Source organism: Gymnoscopelus microlampas (assembly GCF_963454915.1).
Source record: "Gymnoscopelus microlampas genome assembly, chromosome: 11".
NCBI lineage: Eukaryota > Metazoa > Chordata > Actinopteri > Myctophiformes > Myctophidae > Gymnoscopelus > Gymnoscopelus microlampas.
In genome coordinates this window covers 40,928,226-40,954,737 of record NC_139948.1, presented here as the reverse complement: position 1 = coordinate 40,954,737, position 26,512 = coordinate 40,928,226, and the positions used below count along the sequence as shown (strand labels likewise).

General features: G+C 40.9%; 1 protein-coding gene across 1 annotated transcript in view; it reads left to right on the top strand.

Moving 5' to 3' along the window:
- Positions 1–26,512, top strand: part of LOC311054759 (uncharacterized protein) — a gene marked incomplete at both ends in the record, with an annotated part of 106,890 nt that overhangs the window by 15,988 nt on the left and 64,390 nt on the right. Inside the window, 9 exons of the mRNA XM_084070764.1 lie at positions 709–912; positions 6,300–6,366; positions 8,842–9,052; positions 9,774–9,908; positions 10,440–10,581; positions 11,256–11,407; positions 17,604–17,741; positions 19,734–19,820; positions 20,293–20,586. Of these exons, the coding sequence (XP_083926890.1) occupies positions 709–912; positions 6,300–6,366; positions 8,842–9,052; positions 9,774–9,908; positions 10,440–10,581; positions 11,256–11,407; positions 17,604–17,741; positions 19,734–19,820; positions 20,293–20,586 (1,430 nt within the window). The remainder of the gene's footprint in view (positions 1–708; positions 913–6,299; positions 6,367–8,841; positions 9,053–9,773; positions 9,909–10,439; positions 10,582–11,255; positions 11,408–17,603; positions 17,742–19,733; positions 19,821–20,292; positions 20,587–26,512) is intronic.

Sequence of the window (26,512 nt, the reverse complement as noted above, 5' to 3'; positions counted from 1 at the left end):
AGGACATTCCACAAACACTTGTTTAAACAGTAGTGTTTTAGGCCGTTCTTAAAAGTTACAAGGCTACAGCTCTGAAGACCTGTGGAAGTAAAGGGCTTTAAATTCCAAAGTCTGGGAGCTGAAGATGAAAGGCCCTGTCACCTTTAGTTTTTAGTCTAGTACGGGGAATAACTAGTAGACCCTGGTCAGCAGACCTTAAGGTCTTGCTGGGCATATAAGGTTGGAGAAGGTCAGTTAAATATACAGGGGCCTGACCATGTAGATATGTGAGCACCACAGTGCCAGTCCAAGGCGGCCACGACCGAAGTAATATGACACCTTCTGCTGGACCTGGTTAAGAGTCTCGCAGTAGCATTTTGGATTAACAATTATCTCTAACTCATGGTGTGAGACAAGCGACCTGAGCTTTGTAATGTTCCTACGGTGGAAAAAACATGTATAGAACTTGATGTACGTGTCGAGGTGCATATAGTCTGTTCAAAACTGGTGCCAAGGTTTCTGATGTTGGAGCGCACATTGGTTTTGAGGGACCCAATACAACCAGCCACCTTAGGAACAATTCTATCAGAGGCAACACTGAGCACCACAGTTTTAGCCTCGTTTAACTAAAGGAAGTTACTCGCCATCCAGGCCTTAATGGCACACAAACACTCCAGCAATACATAAAAATCAAAACGAACACTTCTCTTCTTCTCTTGTCGACCTCAGAGACTTCATGGCAGCCAGTAACATGGACAAACATGTCTACAACCCTGGTGCGGTAGAGGAAGAGGAGGAGGATGATGATATCTATGCCAATGCAGACATGTACCCCGAGAGCAGCACCAAAGAACACCTCAACCCTGGAAGGAGAGTAGTGGAGGGTCAGAGTGATGAAGATGAAGACAACATCTATGCTAACTATGATGGCTAGTAGGTAATGACCATGGTCATCATCAGTTACTTTGAATACATTCAAGTCAGTTCAGAATTCAGTTTATTTAGTTGGTTCAAATGTGTGTTACCGTACATTGATTTCATTACAGAATGAAAACAGTACCATACATGTTTGTTATTTTGAGTTATGAACACATTTGGATGTCAGGAGAGGGATCTCCTCTGGTAGACTTGACAGTTAGTTCATGTTTGTATATTTTGAAACATTCGGCTAAAAAGAAAATGTTGAACTGTCCTTGATTACAATGAGCTAATGAAACTGGGAAATATTTGAGAGCTGACCAAAATAGGCTAGTATAATCTCTTGAAAGCTGTAAATTAAAAGTTTCTGTTATTTAGGTTGCATGCATTTTCAGGAAACCTTTATGATCTACATCATTTTAAAGTTGTGGTTAAACTCACAAATGTTCCAAAGGAATTGGTTTAGGTTGTAATTGTGCTTTTATTACTGTTGCCATTGCTGTCTTGTTTTGGTTTATGTACTTTATAGATATAAAAAAAATCTCTAATGAGGCCCATTATGTGTTGACTGTCAACTGCAAACTTCAACTCACCATCCCAATAGTTTGACCATGCATGAGACCCCATCATTCCATTTCAATATGTATTAGGGTGAAACTCTGAATTGGAGCTTTTTAATGTCACAAGGATGACACTGCATAACTTAAAAAATATTTGTGTTGTGCTTTGGATATTTGTTAATTACTTTTTTGTTTTTAAGGTACATCTATGGTGCTTGATTTTTTTGTTGAAATTAATAGATGTCAAAATGTGTGACTGTGTGCTGCATTCTATGTGTGCTGCATGTCACTGCTCTCTAAAAAGAGAGTACATGGGGCCCTCTTGTGACCAAAAAGGGAATCTTAAATATCTCTAGTCTTTTCTTGTTTTAATTTCTAAACTACAACTAAAGTATTTTGTTAACGCTCATGATTGTCATCATGAGTGTTACTGTTGATGATGTTTTATTAAAAAAAAGTTAAGATGTTATATTCTTGTGTTTATTATTACTCTTTGCTTGAACTCACATTTGGAATTAATTGTATTATAGTATAGTATATTATACATTTCTGCCCTACTGGGGAAACATCCTGTTCATCCTTTTATTAGGCCTAATCATTCAGTCTACACACAGTATATTAGCATGTTAACAAATGGTAGCCTACTTTCATCTTACAGATCTGCATGGGAGATGACGGCATTGTCATCAATTGGGATTGTGCAGAGGAGGATTTTAACCACTTACGCCCTATGGCAAAATTGCTTATCCAGAAGCTCACAAAGTGTCTCATTGCTACAATGAATTTATTTGTAAATACATAAAATGAAGAGAATTGAATAGCAAGCTGGACATGGGTATGCTGATGGATCTGTGAATATAGAAAAAATAAGAAAATGCCTACAAATATTGCAACAGATGAGCTTTGAGTGTAACGTATGATGAGGATCGCTTACTCTACTCTGGCTGCTGACTAATAAGTAACATCTTCAGTAATGCCTCGCAACGCATACTGTGCTTCCATTCGGGGTAAACCAAGTTGCTGGCAGTTTGAGGGAAACAGTGGCATGTTTGCAAAGCGCCATCTCTGAATATATCCAGCTGATGAACATCAAGGTCAACAAATATAGGAATCACAGGAATGACTGCAACTTCTCTCTTTGACTACACAAGCGTGAGCCAATCATTATTCACACAACATAACATGCCCCTTATGACATCACTCCCCCAGCTACCCAAACTCTGTCTCTATTGATGTCCATCCATCTCAACCCGTAGAGTCAACAAAGTCTACACATAGACACATATCCACACAAACTACTTTTAGGGTGTGTTTGCATGTCATGGTAGCTTGAGGATGTCATGGAGAAAAAAAGAGGTTGGGAACCACTGTGAGCATGTGCAGTCAATGAAAAATTTCCAACAACAAACAGGAAGACACTGATTAATACAATGTTATTGTTACTTTTAGTGTAATGTTTGGCTCTATGGCTATTTTCTCCCAGTTTAGAACAGTAGAAACAAAATCTTACCTTCTATACCTTGTTCATAATCAGTTTGATCCAACTACTTTTGAACCATACTGTTTATTGTTTGTTATTGGTGATCAATGATTATAAACTAAATAACTATAGAGAATGTAAATGGAAGAGAACTAAATGTCAATATAGAGGAAGTCTCAGTTCATGGTTTCCTGCACATAGAGCTCACCACATCTTCCTATATCAGTCTTCAACTCCACTGGAGACTGACAGAGAAGACTTTAGAGAAGTCTCTCCACCATGGGACTCTTAATATGGAGAAACATCCTGTACTTGAACATGAGTGAGTGCCTGTTTTTATTATTTCCTGCGTATTAATATATTTAAAATGTGTTTTGTCCTGTGTACCAAGTTTGTTTTGTTTTTTGTTGTTTTTTGTCAGGGCTTTTGTTGTGTGGATGCTGAGAATGTTAATCAATACTGTTTTGTACACTGCTGATATACATAATATGTGTATGTGAAATATCAATGCAAAACCTAAATGATAAAAAATATATTTAAAATAACTGTATGTCTATAGGTGTGCTTTCCCCATTAACACATTCTTAAAGTTTCTATTTGAATCTGGGTGAAGTGAGAAGTATTGTAGCTAAATAAGTAAGACGTATTTATGATAATAGCTGGTAGCCTACTGACTTGAGGGCATTCTGTGACTGTTACGTCACCCTTAACACATTGTATGTATTGAATATTAAACCAACTGGTCACAGCCCAGCTTTTCTGTGCAGTGTTGTCTGCTGTTAGATGGATCCCAGAAATACATTGTGACATTGATATTGCCCTCCTCAGCGGTCACATGGTTTCACCATGTAGTCTCTCCAAATGCAGTTACAGTTAGTAAAATATGTTAATTTTAACGCTCATAAGCTTAAAGAAGTTATTGGCCTCATCACATAATTAACAGAATTAATGTTTACCATATTAATTATGACGTTTCAATATACTGTATATTATGAGTGACAACTTACATTTCTAAATACTTTAGAATTGAGTTACAGAACAGAATTGGGCTATTTTTGTGTCAGGCCGTGTGGCGATTTCCTCACAACCATGACATCATGCATATCATCATAATGTGAAAAGAGGAAGTTGACTGAAGTTGCACTGAAACGGAAGACTGAATGAGATACACTTGCTTCAATTGTCAAATAGGCCTTGAATAGAATAGATACTTAGCCTGCTTGAAGGTTCTCACCCTCATCATGGAGTGGATTGGAGGGGTTTGTCCCTCATTCTCTTTTCCAGATTACTGTCACTAATTGACATAATGAGCATAATGTGCATTGAATGAGATAAAAGCCATTGGACAGGTTTTGATTGGCACCTATCAGTATCAGTATTTAATTGTGCCAAATTCTCTTTATACCAAAATGAGCATTAAAGTGTCTTAGTGTGATTAACTTCTGTGTGATGCTGTTCTTTTTTTCAGATACGTTTAAGAATGCACTTCAAAAACAAAACAAAACTGTTAGAACAGAGAATACGTTTAATCTGCTCGTACTTTCATGTTACTATACAGTATTGAGTTGTTATGAAGAAAGTTTTCACAATAAAAAGTAACCTACTACAATATCACATGTCAGGGTTTTACTTAGATGGACACAAACAAGATACAGGAATGCACATTCCAGAAATGATCCCCAAATCTTATGTTTTGCTTCATTGTCCCATTGCAATCATGGTGAATGTCATTTTTGTCTCCACCGAGACCATGTTTTTGCCCCTGTCCCCTGTGCATGTGTCCGTTCGTCCATGTGTCCGTCCGTCTGTGTACAGCTAATCTCTGGCACCGTTGGCCCGATCAATGAAATTGTGCACACACACACACACACACACCCTGGAGGCCAGAGCAGGATCCTCTGCCCCAAACTCTGCCCTTTTCACGTCGTTCTGTTATAACGCCACCTGGAGGCAGATTTTGGCAAATCACATTTTTTTTATATTACTACTATAGATTTTGTCCAAACATCACGCATATTGGTACACATGATCTCTATAGTCATGTGATCAAGACGGATCTGTCCAATGTTTCATAATCCATTGGCTAAGATTGGCTTCCAAAGTTTGCAGGAGTGAACAAAATGCGAAGTGAACAATATTGCGACCGGTAGAAGCTGGGCCATTAATAGGAACTGCATGCTAAGAGAACACGGAAGAGAGCTTCTATTCCAGCACCTATTCCTTGGGCCTTGGTACCCATTACCTCTATAGTCATGTGATCAAGAAGGATCTGGCTAAGATTGGTTTCCAAAGTTTGCAGGAGTGGCCTGTTTTGAACAAAATTCCTCAAATCATGAACGCAGCGTCAGATTGCCTTGAAACATTGTTGGCCCACAATAAGCTACCTGCCCTGGCGGAGCTGTGCTCTGAGGAGCACATTTTTCTAGTCTATAAATGTATTCCAAAGTGTAATTTGGACCCCAGGAAGAATAGTCTTCACTGTGGTGAGGACTAATGGGGATCCGTAATAAACTAAACTAAACTAATGCCACTGGTGATATGTCATATGTTGACATGATTCGAAGATCATTCATGAAAGTAACTCAGTATGCTCTGTTTTTCCACCTACAGTGTCTGCTTTCCTATACATACCTTCACATACAGGTCAGCACCTTCTCTGAAAAAAAAAACATAATATCTTTTGAAAAAAGAAAAAGTTAATTAAATGAACTAATGTGGATGTTTTTTTGCTTTTATTTATAGAAGGTGCTCAGATCAGATTAGTTGGGTCTTCTCTGTGCTCTGGAAGAGTGGAGGTCTATCATAACAGCAGCTGGGGAACGGTCTGTGATGACTCCTGGGACCTGAATGATGCTGAGGTGGTTTGCAGAGAGCTGAACTGTGGGAGGGCCCAGAGTGCTCCTGAAAGAGCCCATTTTGGACAGGGGAATGGTCCAATTTGGATGGATAAATTGCGTTGTTCAGGAAGTGAAAAGTCTTTGACTGAGTGCCCACACAGTGGGTTTGGTAAACATAATTGTGGTCACAGTAAGGATGCTGGTGTCACCTGTTCAGGTACGACTGGATGTTGTGTCATTCATTTGAAAGAAATGATTATTATGAAAAATCACAAAAGTGCAATATAATCTTTTCTATATTTTTCTTTCCTTCTTTCTGACCAGGTCCAGTGGTGAGGCTAGTAGGTGGTGGAAAGTGCTCTGGCAGGGTGGAGATCTATCATAGTGGTCAGTGGGGGAGGGTGTGCAACAACAACTGGGGCATGTGGGAGAGTTACAAACACTCAAATAAAGTTTGGAAAAGGCATTGGTAAGATCTGGATGGATAATGTTGCTTGTTCTGGTAGTGAATGCTCTGTGACTCAGTGCTCACATCCAGGATTTGAGAAACATGACTGTGGCAATTCAGAAGATGTTGGTGTTGTTTGTTCAGGTAAGATATGTAAAATGTATTTGAAATTATTGCTTCACTTTTGATAGAACCTGGATGAATATTTGATTCCAATTCACTGAACAAGTGGAGTTCAATCTTCACAAAAGCGTAACAGTAATTCATGATTGCAGTTCCTCCAAACAGTGATCTGAAGCAGCAATTGCTCAATGTGAGATGTCTTCTTCTGCAGGACAAACTAGGCCATCTGCTAGACCAGCCCCTATATTGTCTGCATCCAATTCACTTCTTTCAGCAGAAGAACAGTTGATCCTCACTTGCTCAGTTTCACCCCAGCTCTGTACACCTCTTCATATGAATTTTTACAAGGATGGATCTTCCATTGGACGTCTGACCTTTTTAGGATCCCAAAAGACCAATGGTGGGATGTTAACACTGTCCAATGTTAAATCTTCCGACCAGGGAAGTTATACTTGTCAATACTCAGCTCACAGCATCAGAAGCCCCGACAGCAGCCCAGTATACATCTTTGTTGGTGAGTCAGGAGTTTTTATGGGACCTTTTATTTTTTCTTGATTGTTTTCTATGCCTTTATTTATAGAGGGATAGGGAAAGTAAGCTGACAGGAAATGGGGAGAGAGATGGGGGGGGTGACATGCAGCAAAGGTCGTCAGGACCGGGAGTCGAACACGCAACACGCTCAGGTCAGGTCAGGCTGGCATTGCAGCCTAGGGTGCCTGGACCGTCACGCTATGGCCCAGGCCTTATGGAACCCGTTTCTGAATGGATTCAGTAGAAACTCTACTGTCCACAAACGTAACCATGGTGCTGAAGATACAGTTCCAAGTAAACTCTAAATGTGATTAATTGGAGAAGGACTATGTTATGAAGTAATTTTGGCTTTTGAAATTAGAGGAAAATTAAACAAATAGTACAAATAGTACTGTAACAAATAGTGTCACTCTAAATGTATGCTTTTTTGTGTTTGTCAAACTAGGCATTTGTCAAAAGTTAATTTAAAAAAAAGAGAAGAAAATGCTAATAATTAAAATGTACAACATAGTCCTTACTTCCCAATAATACTATAAAGGTTCATCCAAATCAGAAAACATGGATAAACAGCAATGCAAGACATCACTTTTGCGTTTGGGATTAAGGAGAAACACACAGCTCGCTACGTCCTCAGAAGTGAGGGTAATTCAGCCGAAACAACAATATGCAGAAAATGTTCAGAGTCAACTGAACAACAATGATAATCACAAAGCACATTTGGAGTGGTTTACACACCATTACTGACTTCACAGCCATACCAGCTGGGTCTCCTCCTCTCTTCCAGACAAGCTATACTGCTTTTACGCCAGATTTGAAATGACAGATAATCAGAATCAGAATAAGCTTCATTGTCACGATCACATTCACATTACAGGTGTAAAGAAGTGGGTGAACTTCATTTTTTTGCTGTATGTGAAATATCTTTCTTTGTGTGTGTGAGCAGTGAGGCTGCCGCAGCCCAACATCTCCCTGACGTCTCCCCACACAGAGCGGGTCTGGGGTCCTGGGCGTTCAGAGGTCACCAGGGGTGACAGCTTCTCCATCACCTGCTCCATTCTCACCCAGTATTATGTCATCTTCTACCTCAACGTCTCTGGCTCCAACAGCTATATCAAGCAGCAGTCAGCACCGAATGCCACCCACTCTGCCTCTTTCCAGTTCCCTGCAGCAGAGTATGAAGACCAGGGCAACTACAGCTGTGTCTATGAACTCGTCTCCACACGCACGTTTACTTCTAACAGCTCAGAGCTGCTCTACGTCTCAGTCAACCGTAAGAGACTAATTCATGTAAAGGGTCAAGACCAGTGGTGGAAAAAGTACTCAAATGTTTTACTTTAAGTAAAAGTATCAATACTGCAATGTAGAAATACTCTTACAAGTTACAAGTAAAAGTCCGGGAATCATAATTTACTTGAATAAAAGTACAAAAGTATTGGTATCAAAATGTACTTAAAGTTCGAAAAGTAGAAAGTAAGCAGAAGGTCCCATTTCACAAGTTTTCCAATGTATAAAATGTATACAAATCTTTCAAAAATAGCAGATCTACGAGCTCACAATGTGTCGCATCGCAACACATTGTGAGCTTGTAGATCTGCTATTTTCAAATGGCCAAAATGTATATAGGGCTGAAGTGGTTAGTGAATGTTTTGTAATAATAATCAAAACCTACAAAGTAACTAGTAACTAGTTTAGTTTTCAAATAAATGTACTGGAGTAAAAGTAAAATATTTGGATCCGAGATGTAGTGGAGTAGAAATAAAAGTATTGGAGATTGGAAATACTCAAGTAAAGTGCAAATACCTCAAAATTGTTTTTTGCTGTATGTGAAATATCTTTCTTTGTGTGTGTGAGCAGTGAGGCTGCCGCAGCCCAACGTCTCCCCACGCAGAGCGGGTCAGGGGTCCAGGGCGTTCAGAGGTCACCAGGGGTGACAGCTTCTCCATCACCTGCTCCATTCTCCCCCAGTATTATAGAGGCATCTTCTACCTCAACTTCTCTGGCTCCAACAGCTATATCAAGCAGCAGTCATCAGCACCGAATGTCAGCCACTCTGCCTCTTTCCAGTTCCCTGCAGCAGAGTATGAACACCAGGGCAACTACAGCTGTGTCTATGAAGTCGTCTCCACACGCACGTTCACTTCTAACAGCTCAGAGCTGCTCTACGTCTCAGTCAACCGTAAGAGACTAATTCATGTAAAGGGTCAAGACCAGTGGTGGAAAAAGTACTCAAATGTTTTACTTTAAGTAAAAGTATCAATACTGCAATGTAGAAATACTCTGTTACAAGTAAAGGTCCGGGAATCAAAATTTACTTGAATAAAAGTAATAATAATAATAATAATAACTTGGATTTATATAGCGCCTTTCAGAAACCCAAGGACGCTTTACAGTACACACAAAAGTATTGGTATCAAAATGTACTTAAAGTTCGAAAAGTAGAAAGTAAGCAGAAGGTCCCATTTCACAAGTTTTCCAATGTATAAAATGTATAAAAATCTTTCGAAAATAGCAGATCTACAAGCTCACAATGCGTCGCATCGCAACCCATTGTGAGCTTGTAGATCTGCTATTTTCAAATGGCCAAAATGTGTATAGGGCTGAAGTGGTTAGTGAATGTTTTGTAATAATAATCAAAACCTACAAAGTAACTAGTAACTAGTTTAGTTTTCAAATAAATGTAGTGGAGTAAAAGTAAAATATTTGGATCCGAGATGTAGTGGAGTAGAAGTAAAAGTATTGGAGATTGGAAATACTCAAGTAAAGTACAAATACCTCAAAATTGTACTTAAGTACAGTACTTAAGTAAATGTACTTAGTTACTTTCCACCACTGGTCAAGACACAGCTTCAAATGTAGATCTCTGTTCACTTACATGTTTCTTTCTTTCTTTCTTTCAGCCTCTCCATTCCCTCTGCTAGTGGGCGGGACTGTAGGAGGTGTGCTCCTACTCTTACTTCTGCTGCTGATTGGTCTCTGTCTGATGTGGAGGCGGAGACACAGAAGGCCAGCGGTCAATACTGATTACACAGCCTGTGAGTAATCATCTTCGTCTTAATACATCAACGTATTCCACTGATTTCCAACTCCAGTCCTCTAGCCGCAGATTACTGCTGGTTTTCATTATAATCTAATGGGGACAATGCCTGATAGAGCTAGATAGTTGACTCAAACACAAGATGAAGCCACAGAGAGTTTTTTATCACACCGTAACCACTTAAACCCCATACGTTGTTGAGCAGAATACCTCAGGGCTCTATAATAGTGCCCTTTTTGTTTTCCTTAGACATTAAATATCTTTGCTGAAAATAGGACACGATGCTCATCAGTCTTGATAGTAATCCACTTCTTTGTGGATGTGATTGCACTAATTTTACTCATTGTACTGTAGCTTTTTCTTCGCTGTTTGAGAAACTCATGATCATAAAAGAAATCCCCTAACATCCTAAACAATGTTCAAACCATGAATATATCAACCTCTCTCATTCCATCTGGTGCAACTTGTTGCCTCTGAACCTGTTACTGCTCAACCCTGTTACCTCTCAACAAGTAAAATGTATTCCCAGGTGTGATGAACGCCTACAACAAAGCGGGCAGAGCCAATGAAGATGAAGATGATGATGAAGAAGACTACATCAGTCCAGATGTCTCCACCTGTCACCATGGCAACGATGATGACAGTGATGACTATGAGAACGTGTCAGTACGGTGAGTGTTTGTAAATGAACCTCATTTGAAGAACGTCTTCAGAGATAATCATTATAATGGCTATTATCATCATCATCGGCCCGGACTGCTGGCGTAGAGGTCCGGGCTCCTAGGCTATAACGTATCCTGACATCGCATCGCGGGTTCGAGTTGCGTTCACGACGATATATGCTGCATGTCTCTCCCCATCTCTCTCTCCGTGTTTCCTGTCAATCTCTACTTCCCACTATAAAAATACAGGCAGAAAAGCCCCAAAAAAATCTTGTCAGGTGTTTGACCTGGAAGGGAAAAGAGTCTTTGACCACTGTGGCGTGAATGTTTGTTTGTAATGCTGCAATGTGTGTGTTTGATTTATCAATGGAAACGGGAAAATCTAATTTTATCATATTTATGCTGATATATGGGCTTGGGGCTGTATGGGTCTGGGGCTATGATATATATAGGCCATTTAATTATTTTTTTTCGGAAATTCTGCAGATGATGTGTCCAATTCTTTTTTTTTTTTTTACCACTTTCAACCTGGTGTCCCTATTATGGGAACATTTCTAGTGTTTTTTACCCTCAAGATTGGGTACAGATGTATGTGACATCTTATCTTTTATTTTAAAGCTCAAGTTGATTTTAATGGAGGCTAAATGTGTTCCCATCTCCTTGTGTGGTTCATTAACTTACAGACATTACGTTGAATTCATGTCTTCTCTTGTCGGCCTCAGAGACTACAAGGAAGAGCAAGAGGAGGAGAATGGTGCTATCTATGCTAATACATATATGTACCCTGAGAGCAGCACCAAAGAACACTTCAACCCTGGAAGGAGAGTAGTGGAGGGTCAGAGTGATAAAGATGAGCAAGACAACATCTATGCTAACTATGAAGGCTAATGTGCTATAAGACCTTGTTCAACATCAACGTAATTAGATTCATGTCAGATTCATGTCAAACAACACCACCCGTAGTTTTTGTGCTGAGACTCAATCATTTGATGACAAAATGTTGTGGAATGTGGACCAGAACAAAAAAAAATACACCCAGTGTGAAGTGGGCGGTGTGTGGTCATCACAACATGACTCACTTAAAAAAAAAAGGATAGATGACTTTTTTTTTAAAGTCCATACTGCTATTCATAGGGCTGCACATGTGTCATGTGCTTCGCTAGCCAATCACAGTCCTGAATTTGCAAAGTCAGCCAATCACATTACAGCTAGTGGTGATGACACTAGCTGTAATGTGATTGGCTGACTTAGGCAAAAGTATAGATTTGCATTGACAATGGAAGGGTTAGGGTTGTAGACTGCGTTGTAGACCATTGGCCAATCACGGTGCAGGATTGGTCAGTGTCCAAAACTCACTTATAGGGGGCGGTTACACCGCCCCAAAAACAGCACTAGGAGGTGTGCTCCTTCTGACCAATAAAGTAATAATCTTAAAAATCTCCTATTCTACTCTTGTAGAGTAGAATAACAGTAAATGTTTCCAAACAATAAATGTCCAAACAATAAATGTCCAAACAGCAAATGTTTGGATGTTCATTTCTATTTTGTGTTATTTGAAATAAAGCTATATATTTCAGAGAACATTTTATATATGTATATATTGACTATATTGACTGATACATATTTTGTATCATTCCAAGTGTTACAGTATTACTGTTGATAGTTTAATAACATTTTGTAGAAAGGTAATGATGTTATATTCTTGTGTGTTTGTTATTTACTATTCAATAAAATGCAGTGTGAACCAAAGTAATATTTTGAATTCAATGTGTTATGGTGCCTTCTGTTATTTATTTATTTATTTGGTCTGCCCTACTGGGGAAATATCCTGTCCAGTCTGTTTGCTGCTCATTCAATGTACAATATTATAGCATGATGGTAGCCTACTTTCCTTTTACAAATGTGCATGGTGGCATTAGCATAAGAAAACTCAGTAATATTGAAACGAGTTAGAGTCATGCTCACACCCTTTGGTGTAGGGAAGAAAGAGCAGACCCAGTACAGACCCACTGGTCAAGTTTAATAAGTACTGAGGGTTCAAGTGTTTAAATGTCTGAAATAAAAAGAAAACATGAATTTACTCAAGTGTATGGATCTACAGTATCTATGAAAAAGTTTAATCTAACACAATTTCATACATTATGTAGTGGGGGTCCCTGCTTCATCTCTCTCTCATAAGCGGGTCCCTTCCATCTCTCTCTCAGCTAAGAAGCTAGAAGGTGCTCAGATCAGAATAGTAGGGTCTCGATGCTCTGGAAGACTGGAGATCTATTACAACAGCCGCTGGGGAACAGTCTGTGATGACAGCTGGGACATGGAAGATACTCAAGTGGTTTGCAGAGAGCTGGATTTTGGCATTTTTGGCATGTATTTGGTTTGGTATCTCTTAGCAGAGAACAGTATAGCCCACATTCACCCAGAGCATCATACAGGCTCACAGCGCATACCCTGCTGTGCTGATTGCATGCCAGGGATGGCCGGAACATATTTTGTGCTCAGTGACACGTGTAAGAGATCACAATGTGAGCTAAAATGGGACAGTACAACCGAAACGGGTGAAGAACAAGTAATCTCAGTGAAATTACTTTAATAAAAGAGAATACCGGTATGCTGAAAATGAAATCTCTGCCTGTGCCCATTGATAGTGATGAGCTTGGCCTCTGAATGATTTCAAAGTGCTATAGAATTTATTTCAACAAAATGAAAAGTACCTATTGTTCATGGTGTGTTATTTTTATACTGAAAAAGGGTTTCTAACCCTGACAAAAGTCATCAGTAATATTCAGTTTCAGTTGGTTCAGTTGGTGTGTTATTTTAGTGCAGATAATCCTTTTGGAATTAAACTTTTCACTTGCAAATGATGCAGTTTGATGTGTGTTGCATCCTTCTTAGGTGCACATCTGTGTTGTCTCACCCGTCTGGCACTCCCTAAGCAAACACAATTTCTAATTATTTGACCCACGTCTTAATTACGTTCTAACCTGGCTCCAGCCCCTGAATCGATAGCCCCGCATTCAGTGAAACGAAATGAAAATTCAGGCCGTGTCAGTGTCAGGCTAATTATGTTAAAAAATAGAAAAGAAAAAGAAAAGAAGGAACTCAAAGGCAGAGCGTAGGCGTAAACTCCCTTTCAAGCGCTCCAGAGCAGGAAGTTGGTGAAAGGGCAATTTCCACCCCTCGCTTTCATTCAAAGGGCTTTTAATACCAGCAGGGCTGTCACTCAGTAAACGTAATCCTTTGTGGTATCAAAGTATTTTTGTTATAACAGATTCATTGATGGATTGATGGATTGATCACAGTTATCTGTTTGTACATGAACAAATACACTGTAAATACCCCTAGCTGTCACACACACACACACACACACACACACACACACACACACACACACACACACACACACACACACACACACACACACACACACACACACACACACACACACACACATACAGGCTAGGAAGCCTATAACCCTTAGTAGATCATAGCCTATATCTAAAGCAACTTTCCGTGGACCAAACATGCACCACATCATATTAATCAACGACACACATCACATGCCGGGTTTATAATGGTTTATAATGGTTTATAATGGCCCCTGCTGACGACGCATGCCAAGTGCACACGTGCATCGATGAGAGAGAGGAGGAGGAGGAGGGGTGTCACACAGCAGCGTAGGGTGTTTTACATGACAGGAGAGATTATGATGGGATTGTTTGTCCAGAAGACATTTGAGGCGACGAGAGTTTTAGATATTGACCGAATAAAACAGATGGGAGGGAGAGGAAGAGAGGAAGGGGACACGGAGAGAGAATGATGGGGAGGGGGAGGGGGAGAGAGAGATGCATCTCATCACGTTTATGCCTCACGTTGGTTACCTATAGCCCCCCACCCTCCACCCACCCACGAGGCAAAGATAGATGATGAGGCAGGCAGCTCCCACTCATCACCAGTTGATCAGTGCCAGAAGTGTGGACAGTGGTAGAAAAAGTCTACTCGCATTTCTTACTTACGGTAAGTAAAAGTATCAATAGTGAAATGTAGAAATACTCTGTATTAATTAAGTAAAAGTCCTGCAGAACCACTGTGGAATGTGTGGATGTGTAAGGTAGGCTGAGGTGCTTCAAAATGTCTGAACGTGCTCATGGGTTTTGGATGAAGGCATTCATTCTCTTACATGCCACCTTCTCACCTGTTTATGTTTATGAATGTGATTTGATTGGATCTACTGACAAGGTTCAACCACAATGATATAAGCTTGTTTACAGTGGTGTAAAGTTACTAAGTACATTTACTCAAGTAATGTACTTAAGTACAAATGTTATGTATTTTCTACTTTACTGTAGTATTTCCAATTTTCAACATTTTGAATACCGGAATCTTTACTTGTAACAGAGTAATCCTACCTTGCAGTATTCATACTTTAACTTAAGTAAAACATGTGAGTACTTTTTCCACCATGCTCATTTATTTTACAACGTAAGCAAACAAAAGAAAAGGAAAAAAGAAAGAAAAAAGCCCTGCTGTTGGAGACTTTGAAAGTCTTTTAAACTTCAAGTGGAGGAGATGAAGTGTAACTTTTACAAGTGGGTCATCCCATGCATATTTAGCCCACCCACCTGCTAACCTACTGTCCGCGTGACTGCATGCACAGTCCCGGTAGCCCGCAGCCAGTGGTGTAAAGTAACTACAGTAAGTAATAATTCATACTCAAGTACTCTAGCCTACTTAAGTAATATTTTGAGGTACTTATACTTTACTGGAGTATTTACAATTTTCAATACTTTTACTTCTACTCCACTACATCTCAGAGGCAAATATTTTACCTTCTACTCCACTGCAATTGGAAGAGGAGGAAGTGGATAAAAATAAAAATAGGCTACAGTCAGTAGCCTACTTATAGCCTACACTCAGCACCCCATGGATAATCCTGACATGATAAATAGGCTTATAGCTACACTGTAAACCAACCACTGTCGCATAAGTGTCATCATCATGCCATGTGAACAGTGTTGCCAGATTTTGTGAGAGAAATAAGCAGGTATATGAAAACAAGCCCAAAAGAATTAAGCGACACATCAGCTATTTGTATATAGCTGCATCGCGACCCCTTGTGAGCTTGTAGATCTGCTGTGTTCAAAGAAAAATCTTGAAACATTTCAAATTTGTATTGGGGTCCCTGGCACGAAATCTGCAGATCTGTGGCCAAGTTGTGGACACATTTGGGGGTCCTTGACATGGACAAGGTTTGAGAACCACACTGGTTTAAACAACATTAGGAAACAAGCGCAAAAAAGCAACTTGACAGAAAAACAAGCCCAAAGGCACTTATAATAAGTAGACATGGCAACGCTGATGTGTGTGCGTGTGTGTGCGTGCAACGCTGATGTGTGTGCGTGTGTGTGCGTGCACGCGTGCGTGCGTGTGGTACTGGAGTCGAATCCTCACTTCACCCCGCATGACGACAGAGGAGGGTCAAGTTTAGATCACATAGGCTGGAGGGATCGTGCTGTGATTGGCTAGTCTGTTGTTGTCATCATAGGCAACCGCTCGTGCGTGGAAACCCATTTGCATGCCTGTGGACCTAACTCTATTCTGTGGACAGCAGGCATGTGCACACATAGATATGAAAGGGGGTTCGAGCCCCTGCCCTTTTACCCGTCGGGGAAAAAAAGTGCCCTCTCCAGAAAGAAAAAAAAAAAAATCTATTACCCAAAAAAAGAAAGAAATGTCAACTACCCCTAGCGGCCTAACGGTAACGCCGACGGAAGTGTTGTAGATGTGTTGGATGCAGCTCAAAGTTAACTTTACTCAGGTATCTAGTTTGTCGCCGTCCGACCTTCCTAGCCCGTGTTATTAATGAAAAACGGGGCGACAACGGCCAACACTTAATCAAAAACCGGCAAAAGTGGCCGTTTTCAAGACGTTTTGGCCATCATCTCTGGAACAGAAGGTCCAATCTGCTCAGTTCAAAGCTTGTTGGCTGCGTGACGTTGAGGACATTAAGTACGCAATGACGTCTTTTTGGGTTTTCGGGCCTAAAAGTATGGTAATTGTTCGGGCCGAACTTCAGGCCGGCTGGCAATATGAATTATGAATAAATTCCAGCCCCTGCCTCTCCAAATCCCTCTGCACGTCCCTGGTGGACAGTAACTAAACTGAAAATACTGGAAATACTCCAGTAATGTAAAAAAAAATACCTTCCTCATTAATTGAATGTCACGATAAAGAGGACTTAAAGAGGACTTCGCTGGCTTCATATTCATATCCCTGCAAACCACAACCATAAAAAAAGTTGTATCTGTAGCACGACGGTACTTATACTTAGGCCTGTCACAATTATTACTTAATCGTATAATCGCAATTATTTTGTCATAATTGTTTCCATGTTGAAAAATGTTCATACATAAAAAAGCAGAAATAGCTGATCTATTTCCGCAATGTTTACCTTTTTTTTAAATAAAATGTATAAATGTCAGTCATTTATTTTATTTCAGTTATTTGACATATCTTCCCTGTGCAATTGTTTAGTAAGCCTAAAAGGCAAACAGAAATGTATTTTGTATTCATATGTTCCAATGTTTAATGCCAAAAACTAAATTGTTAATCGCAATTATTAGTGTGAATAATTGTCAACTTAAATTTGTAATCATGACACGGTTTACCAGGCTACTGCAGCCCTACTTATACTGAGCTGTTATTAAGAAGATTTTCACTGTGGAAAATGTTAACATATCAAGGTTTTACTAAAATGGACACAAATGACAGAAAGCTATATAGATGTTGTATCAATGTGTTTCATAGTGTAATGCCACGGGTGATATGTGATGTGATACTTTGTCACGATTAGGAAAACATGAAAGTAACTCAGTGTGCTCTGCTTTTCCACCTACAGTGTCTGTTTTCCTGTACATACCTTCACATACAGGTCAGCATCGTCTCTGAAATAAAATATATATATATACATATTTTGACAAAAAACAGTTAATGAAATGAAATTTAAAATGTGAATGTTTGTTTTTTGTTTACAGAAGCTGCCCAGATTAGATTAGTCGGGTCTTCTCTGTGCGCTGGAAGAGTGGAGATCTATTACAACAACCGCTGGGGAACAGTCTGTGATGACTCCTGGGACCTGAATGATGCTGAGGTGGTTTGCAGAGAGCTGAACTGTGGGAGGGCACAGAGTGCTCATGGGAGTGCCTATTTTGGACAGGGGAACGATCCAATCTGGATGGATGATGTGGGTTGTTCAGGAAGTGAAAAGTCTCTAACTCAGTGCCCGCACAGTGGATTTGGTGTACAGAATTGTGGTCATGGTGAGGATGCTGGTGTCGTCTGCTCAGGTAAGAATGGATGTCATGTGACTCATCTCAAATGTTTATTTAAAAAATCACACCCAGTGTGAGTAAGCGGTGCCTACTCTGATGAGTGTGTGCTGTCATTCAGGCGGTACAAATCTGTGTGTGTGTGTGTGTGTGTGTGCATGTCTTGAAGTGGCGCATGTGTTGCATCTTTGCCGTGCTCAAACGGACGGACGGACCCACACACACGGTCAAATGTAGAGCGGCTGGCACCGCTAAAAAGAAAAATCTTGAAGGTACAACACCATTTCATTTTATTTCTTTCTGTCCAGGTCCAGTGGTGAGGCTAGTAGGTGGTGGACGGTGCTCTGGCACGATGGAGGTCTATCATAGTGGTCAGTGGGGGACGGTGTGCGACGACGGCTGGGACAGCAATGATGCCGCTGTGGTTTGTAGAGAGCTGGGTTGTGGGAGCGTTACAACCACTCTCACACCAGATTATGCAAAAGGCATCGATAAGATCTGGATGGATCATGTTGCTTGTTCTGGTACTGAATGCTCGGTGACTCAGTGCTCACATCGAGGATTTGGGAAACATTCCTGTAGCCATTCAGAAGATGTTGGTGTTGTTTGTTCAGGTAAACTGATTAATCTTGATGAGATAGAATTACTGTTGATAGAACCTGGATGAATATGATTCCAGTTCACTGAATGAGTGGAGTTCAATATTCTCAAAAGCATTAACACTTAATTCATAATTGCAGTTCCTCCAAATAGTGATCGGGAACAGCAGTTGTTCAATGTGAGATGTTTTCTTCTGCAGGACAAACATCTACTGGATCATCTTATAGACCATCGCCTAGATTGTCTGCATCCAATTCAGCTCTTTCACCAGGAGAGCAGTTGATCCTCACTTGCTCAGTTTCACCCCAGCTCTGTCCACCTCTTCTTGTTAACTTTTACAAGGATGGATCTTCCATTCAACGTCAGACCAATGGTGAGACGTTCACACTGTCCAGTGTAGACTCTTCTCACCAGGGACGTTATACTTGTCAATACTCAACTCACAGCACCACAAGCTCCTACAGCAACCCAGTAAACATCATTGTTGGTGAGTCAAGACATTTTATGGGACCTTTTGGAGCCAGAGATCATGGTAGAAACTCTACAAACAAACCTAACCCAGGATTAATGGAACTACATATGTTATTATAATTACTATATTATATGTTTCGCTTTTGGCAGAGATTAGAGGGACATTGATGCCATGTTTTTAACCACTTGAACCCCAGCATGCCTATTCTGGTGGGAACATTCGCCGAAAATAGCCGATCTACCAGCCCACAACATGTTGTGCTGCGATGCGTTGTGAGCTTACAGATCGGCTATTTTTGGCGAAGAGATGTAGATGGAAAAAGGTGGTCCAAGTACAGTTGTAACTCAGGTCTGTTTTTTACTAAGAATTAGATAGAGGGTTTCAGTGCTTAAATCATCTGTCAAACTAGCACTTGTTTCCAAGGGACATAACATCCAGAAAGTAGGCTTGATTGGCTGCTTTTATAAAAGCACAAACTACAAATATACATGATTGTCAAAAAGTATTATTAAAACAGCGTATTCTTTTACATTCATATGCTACTATTTTCAGCATATATATAAAGCCCAGCATCTCAGTGAATCCTGTCAGTGAGGTTACCTGGGGTAACACAGTTGACATCACCTGTTCCATCTTAACTCAGCATGTGGGAGGAGCCTTCACTTTGCAAAAGACCTTTGATTCATTTAGAAAGATCCAAACCACCAGTGGCAGTGACACGTCATATACCTTCAAAATCCTTAATGTGGACTTTGTTCATGAAGGGTCGTACCAATGTCAGTACGAAACAACAGTCTCAAGCAGACCCTTCAAATCTCCTCAAAGTGACTATTTTAGATTCTCTGTTACAGGTGAGGAAATAAATATTGTATTAATTTCATTATATTAAAATGTAGTGAAATCATTCTAAAAGTACAGCTGCTGCACAGCAATGGTCAGGGTCAGGTTATTTGAGGACTGGTCGGATATGTGCAGAGTTTTGTTGATGCTACTCATACACCGAGTTGGCGGTGCCTGTTACATGAACATGTCCCGACATTTTGGGGAAAGTTTCAAAGTGATAGCACGTTTTAAAATGTAGATGGTTACTTTAGTGCCACCCTTAGGAGTATCGGCCCACAATGCCAGTTGAGGAAGTTTGTCATAGGAATGGACCTGTGTGCAAAGCTTTGTTTATTTTCATGCATGGGAAGGCAGGATTCCTTATTGGAAGAGATAAGAACAAGAATGACAGGCAGCACAGCTGCTCGGCCCCTTATAATATACAAGGCTACTAATTAAAATGTTTTTATTCTCTTCCCCATTCATATCCTACTATTTTAGTGAGTCTCCCAAAGCCCAGCATCTCAGTGAATCCTGTCAGTAAGGTTACCTGGGGTAACACAGTTGACATCACCTGTTCCATTTCAACTCAGCATTTGGGTGGAACCTTCACTTTGCAGCAGATCTCCGGTTCATTTAGAAAGCAACAAACCACCAGTCGCTCGTCATCTACCTTCAACATCCCTAATGTGGACTTTGTCCATGAAGGGTCGTACCAATGTCAGTATGATATAACAATTTCAAGCAGACCCTTCAAATCTCCTCAAAGTGACCCGGCTGGATTCTCTGTTACAGGTGAGCAAATAACTATTTCATTATTTTACTTAACAATGTAGTGACATCATTCTGAAAGTACAGCTGCTGTTTTGTTGATACTCATAATGAGTTGGCAATGCCTGATAACGAACGCAGAACCATTGTGACTCAAAGTGGAGTGCTCTACCAACCAAGCTACCCAGGCACACACCGTGTTAGTTACTGTTCGGTACATTTATTTATTTAGTGAGAAATATAACCAAGTAAAAGTCTGTTATTTAAGGGAACCTTTTGCAGAATTGTACTTCCACTTCTGCTTATAGTTTCTTGCTTTACTCAAGCCTGTTATACCACAGCATGAAACTCATCCACGCCCTCCGTTGACATGATCAATTGCTCTGCTAAGTAGCTATCTGGTAAATATTATCAATTAAAATGTTACACCTACTATTTAGTTAAATTCAGATCACCTTAAAGGAGCAGTTCACCCCCAAAAAATTACTTCTTTTCTATCAATTACACACCCCATGAAGCCTTGCATTCATGGAGATTATTTCGTTTTTGTCGCCTTCCTAAGCCAATAATTAAATGACTGTTGGGTAGGAGACTTGCGGAGTCTTCTACCGGAGACATTAGCATCTTTCCGCCATAATATGTAGATGGTTACTGTAGCGCCACCATTAGGAGAATCGGCCCACAATGCCATTTGAGGAAGTTTGTCATAGGAATTAACCTGTGTGCAAAGTTTTGTTTATTTTCATGCAGGTTTCCTTATTGGAAGAGAAAAGAACAAGAATGACCGGCAGCATATAGTTGGGTCATTTATGGCACTTCCGTGACCGTGGAGAGCGAAGGTCCGTTTCTCAATGGATTTGTCATCTAGGAGGGTTATTAAACAAATTTAGCCGGGGTGTATTTTTTTAAACGGCGGGGAAAATTTGTGGGAGACCAAAATCCAAAATGGCTGCCGTGAAAATGAACTTTTTAATGGTTTGACCTACAATGATGCACAATACATGGTTTCAGAGCTTATTTTGGTCAAGGAATACATATATGGTGTTTATATAATGATTTGACCTATTGTCGACCTTCAAATGCAAGATGGCTGCCAATTATGAGCTCCAAAAGGGAGTTTTTTCGAAATCGTCACAGAGCCTTCATATTAGGCTCAAATGAAAGCTCTGCTCATGATGAGTTGAATACTATACAGTATAAGTACACAGAAGTAATCTCTGAGGTCAATAAAGTCAATGTTTGTGTGTAAACAGCAGTTGCTGATTTGCGGTTTCCCATTAAATAGGGTAGGCTACTGAGAATATGGTGTCCAGTTCATCCCATCACATTTTCATAATGAACCAAAGATAAATGAGCTCTATAGCCTAACATAAAATAGTATTCTGTATGCAAAGCTAGAAAGGTTAGTTGCTTGAGGTGAATTTAAAGGTCAACTCATTTGTCACCCTTATTTTGTAGTATTGCTCCCAGTGTTTCCTGTCTGCCTAGTTACTTTTACCTGCCTTGTCTAACCAGTCTTGTGATTTTGTCAGTGTTTCCACCTGTGTCCTCCTAGTCCTCCAGCCTATCCCAGTGTTGATTGTCAGTTGAGTTCACCTGTGTCCTGTTAATCCCTGTATATTTAAGCCCTGTGTTTGCACTGTGGTCTTGTTGGTCTGTAGTCATGTGAGGTGAGGTTTTTAGTTGTTGTTCTTTGTGCTCAAGAATCTTGGACATTAGAGCGTCTGCTATTCCAGATCCCTTGAATCGCTTGTAGATGGCATAGATGTAGGACATCAACTGGTGGAAAGTTACGAGGATTGGGAGGATGTCCTTGAACATTTCTGGATTCTCCGCCTTGAGCTGAGTGAACGTCTTGTAGGTGGGCAGGTGACCAACAAGAAAGGAGAATGGAATATTCTTCTGCCGCATGGCCTCCACATGTTTCACCATTATGTCATTCACCACTGACTTGCTTGGAGGTTCATTGTATGTTGTGTGGTAATTAGGCATGCTCTTGTTGGGTGGTGGATGACAGCAGGACTGGGCACCACTGTATCCTGGAACTCGCTGCTCTTCAGGTGGTGGTCTTCTGCCATGATTGTCTACACGAGACAGTGCATGTATTACAGAGCGAGCACGCTGCGGAGCTGACCCATCCACTGGTGGATCTACCCTGGGACAAGCAGGTGACTCACTCTTGCTACCAGGGGGGGCATCTGTACTGGCAAACCTTTGTCAGTTCCGCACACTTCTGCTTTAGCTGTGCAGAGATTTCCTTCTTCTTGGTGAGCGTTTCAGCAGTCTCTTCGCCTGGTTTCTTTCCATAGATCTCTGGCTGCATGTACATGACATTTGTTCGATGGACTGGTGTAGAGTCACCTGTCATAGTGTCAATCTTGAAGTCGTCATTGTCGATGATCACGATAGCTGGCTTGCTGTCTGCGATCTCGTGTGGGCAGGTTGCTGATGCCTCCACATCCATCAGAGCCCAATGGTCATAGAGGAGCAGTGTGTCTGCAAAGCTGATGCAGACACCGCTCTTGTGCAGAGTGTCTACCAGATCTTTACTCCTTGTCATGCCATGGACATTTACTCCCAGGTTGATAGCAGAGCTCCGCAGTGTGCTCGCTCTGTGATACATGCACTGTCTTGTGTAGACAATCATGACAGAAGACCACCACCTGAAGAGCAGCGAGTTCCAGGATACAGTGGTGCCCAGTCCTGCTGTCATCCACCACCCAACAAGAGCAAGCCTTATTACCACACAACATACAATGAACCTTCAAGTAAGTCAGTGGTGAATGACATCATGGTGAAACATGTGGAGGCCATGTGGCAGAAGAATATTCCATTCTCCTTTCTTGTTGGTGACCTGCCCACCTACAAGACGCTCACTGAGCTCAAGGCAGAAAATCCAGAAATGTTCAAGGACATCCTCCCAATCCCCGTACCTTTCCACCAGCTGATGTCCTACAGTACATCTATGCCATCTACAAGCCATTCAAGGGCTCTGGAATGGCAGACACTCTGGTTACAGCAGGGGTAGTAGTGGAGGGGTTGGTAGACCAAGCACTACGAGGAAAGCACTACAGACAGGGCGTGCTGTGCATCCTGCTCTGGCGAGAGGTTCTTATCCAAAATCACTTGTCCAAGATTCTTGAGCACAAAGAACAACGACTAAAAACCTCACATGACAAAGGTCTACAGACCAACAAGAACACAATGCAAACACAGGGCTTAAATATACAGGGATTAACAGGACACAGGTGAACTCAACTGACAATCAACACTGGGATAGGCTGGGGGACTAGGAGGACACAGGTGGAAACACTGACAAAATCACAAGACTGGTTAGACAAGGCAGGTAAAAGTAACTAGGCAGACAGGAAACACTGGGAGCAATACTACAAAATAAGGGTGACAAATGAGTTGACCTTTAAATTCACCTCAAGCAACTAACCTTTCTAGCTTTTGTAGTGCTCACTTGTGCCACTAGTCGGTGAGTGACACTTCTAGTTGTAACTTGTGTAATCGTGTAATCTGGGCTAGTCTAGGTTTAGTTCTAGGTTCGACTGCTGGAGCTGTGGGGAATACTTAATGAGACTCAGATACAAAATGTTAAATGATTGCCGGCTATTTATATTGAAAAACATTAAACATAAAACAAACAAACATGTAAGCAACAATGGGGAAATACAAATACTTTTGGTACCAAACACTGTGGCAATTGCTTGTCACTTCAATTCTCACAGTTCACTGTATCTATGGGTGCACCCTTCTAACTTGAACCTCAGTAGTCACCTTTAAATTCAAGCTTGTTCTGTTCCAGTTATATCAAATCAACAATCTCAAAATAGGACAATTGTGTCATACAACCATAAACATCCACCCTTTAAATAAAGTAAGTATTTCCACTCAGTCACAATTCCCAATGTGAGGAGGTAAGGTAAGGTAAGTGTCAGTATACGTGTTAAGGTTCCAGGGGTAGACCAGGAGGGTAGGTCAGTATACGTGTCAGAGTTCCAGGTGGGTTCCAATACCTAGGAGGTAAGTATCTGAGTTCAGAGTTCCAGGGTGTGTGTGTGTGTGTGTGTGGGGGAGAGTGGGAGAGAGGGGGAATTGGGAGTACTGCAGCTGAGAGTGGGGGAGTCTGCAGTAGGCCTACCACACAGTAGAGTGCAGTAGAACTGTCCAGTGATCGCTGTCAATCACTCTCTAGATCCTGGGTGGGTTAGCTCGCCATCAATTGGAACGGTCACTGGAAAAGATCCAATCCAACAAAAAACCTGACCTGTCATCAGACAGGGTCAGAGAAATCCAATCAGTATCATAGATTCTACTGTCTGTTTTCTATTCAGTTTTTAACCATGAAATAACATTACATGAAACTTTTTAAATGAAACAATAAATGAAATACTGTTTGCAACACTCTGTGCATACTATATGCAACACTGTGCATTTACTCTTTGTACATACTTTTTAAACAACATATGTACTTTAAACAAAACCATCTTCACATGAATTCAATACACTCTTGTCAAATGCAATGCAAAATGGATTACATACATTTTGTAATCAACACTTGAAAACAAACTCCATTTTTAACTACTACATAGAATGTGTTCACCATTAACTCAAATTACAAAAACATCATCCCTTAAATTAAAAGAATGAACAGTCTCACCGATTCTGTGAAACAGGCTGGGCACAAACATGAAATGGCTGCCCCAGTGAATCCACAATTGGGTTCTAGAAGTCAAACAATACCACACATCAAAACCAAAGTAATTTTAACTTATTTGTTACTCTTCAAATGAAATTGTTACTCTTCAAATGAACTTATAACAACGGGTGAGTTACCTTGCTTCTCTGTGGTTTGCATATATTTATTTCTTCTAGATCTCAACTTCTCCTCTCTGTGTTCTGTGCTGTCTGCTCTGTGCAGCAGTGGCTTTTTTTTCTGGCTGCCTCTAACCTCAACAGCTGAACTGACTCTAGCTTGATTGGGGAGTGGTTTGATTAGTGCAGGGCTGCAGGTGTGAGTAACTGGCTGCCTCTGAAGGTCAGCATGACCTGATTGACTGCTAAATTGGCCAGAACCACTTGTCACTCTAATGTCAGTGGGAGATAATGTGCAGGTATTCTGCACCACTCAGTTGTGTAGTCCATTCCATGTGTGTTACATCCTCCCTTCTTGACGGTATGCACGTCCCTGTGCATTCAGATGACGAAGGTTGCATATCAAAGGTCTCCTAAATAGTCTGAGCAATCGAAACCTTGCATGGAACTTGCAAATGCCTCACTCAGGCCTTGGAAGAGGGAGTTCACAACAAATGATAAGGGTTGACCTAAACTAGAATATTGAAGTCTCTCAGGCCTCTCACGTTGTCTCTGAGAACGACGGACAGAGGTCTCAGTATCTTGGGGTAGTTCATTCTGTGTCTCTACTGAACTGGACTGGTCAGGTGCAGTTCCATTTTTTCCAGATTCCTCCTCTTCTTGCACATCTGACAACATTGGGGATGGCTCATGTACAGTGAGGGCCGTTTCCTCAGGTGGTTGCAGACATGTGTCCAGAGGGGAGCTGTCAATGTCCTCCAAGTCATTTTCAGGTAAGGGGTCTGGTCCGGTTAAATCATCACATTCGGATGGGATGTCCTCATCAGGTAAGTTGACATGTTCGGGTAGGTTTTCCTTTACAGGTTCTTCAATTTCCGGTTCCACGGAATCAAATAAATTATGTAGAGATAATTCTCCATCTGTGTCCTCTTCAGGGGATTCAACTGCCGAAGGAACTTCAGGAGATGACACATCAGGTGCATGTGATTGTCTGGTCACACAAGGAGCATTCCTCAACTTGTGAGTATCTTGGTCTTGTGTCTGACTAGGATATCTAACCATGGTAGGTAGATTCTCTGAGTCAGAATCCTCGTCCTCTTCACTCTCAGGATCAGGATTCTGTCTTGTC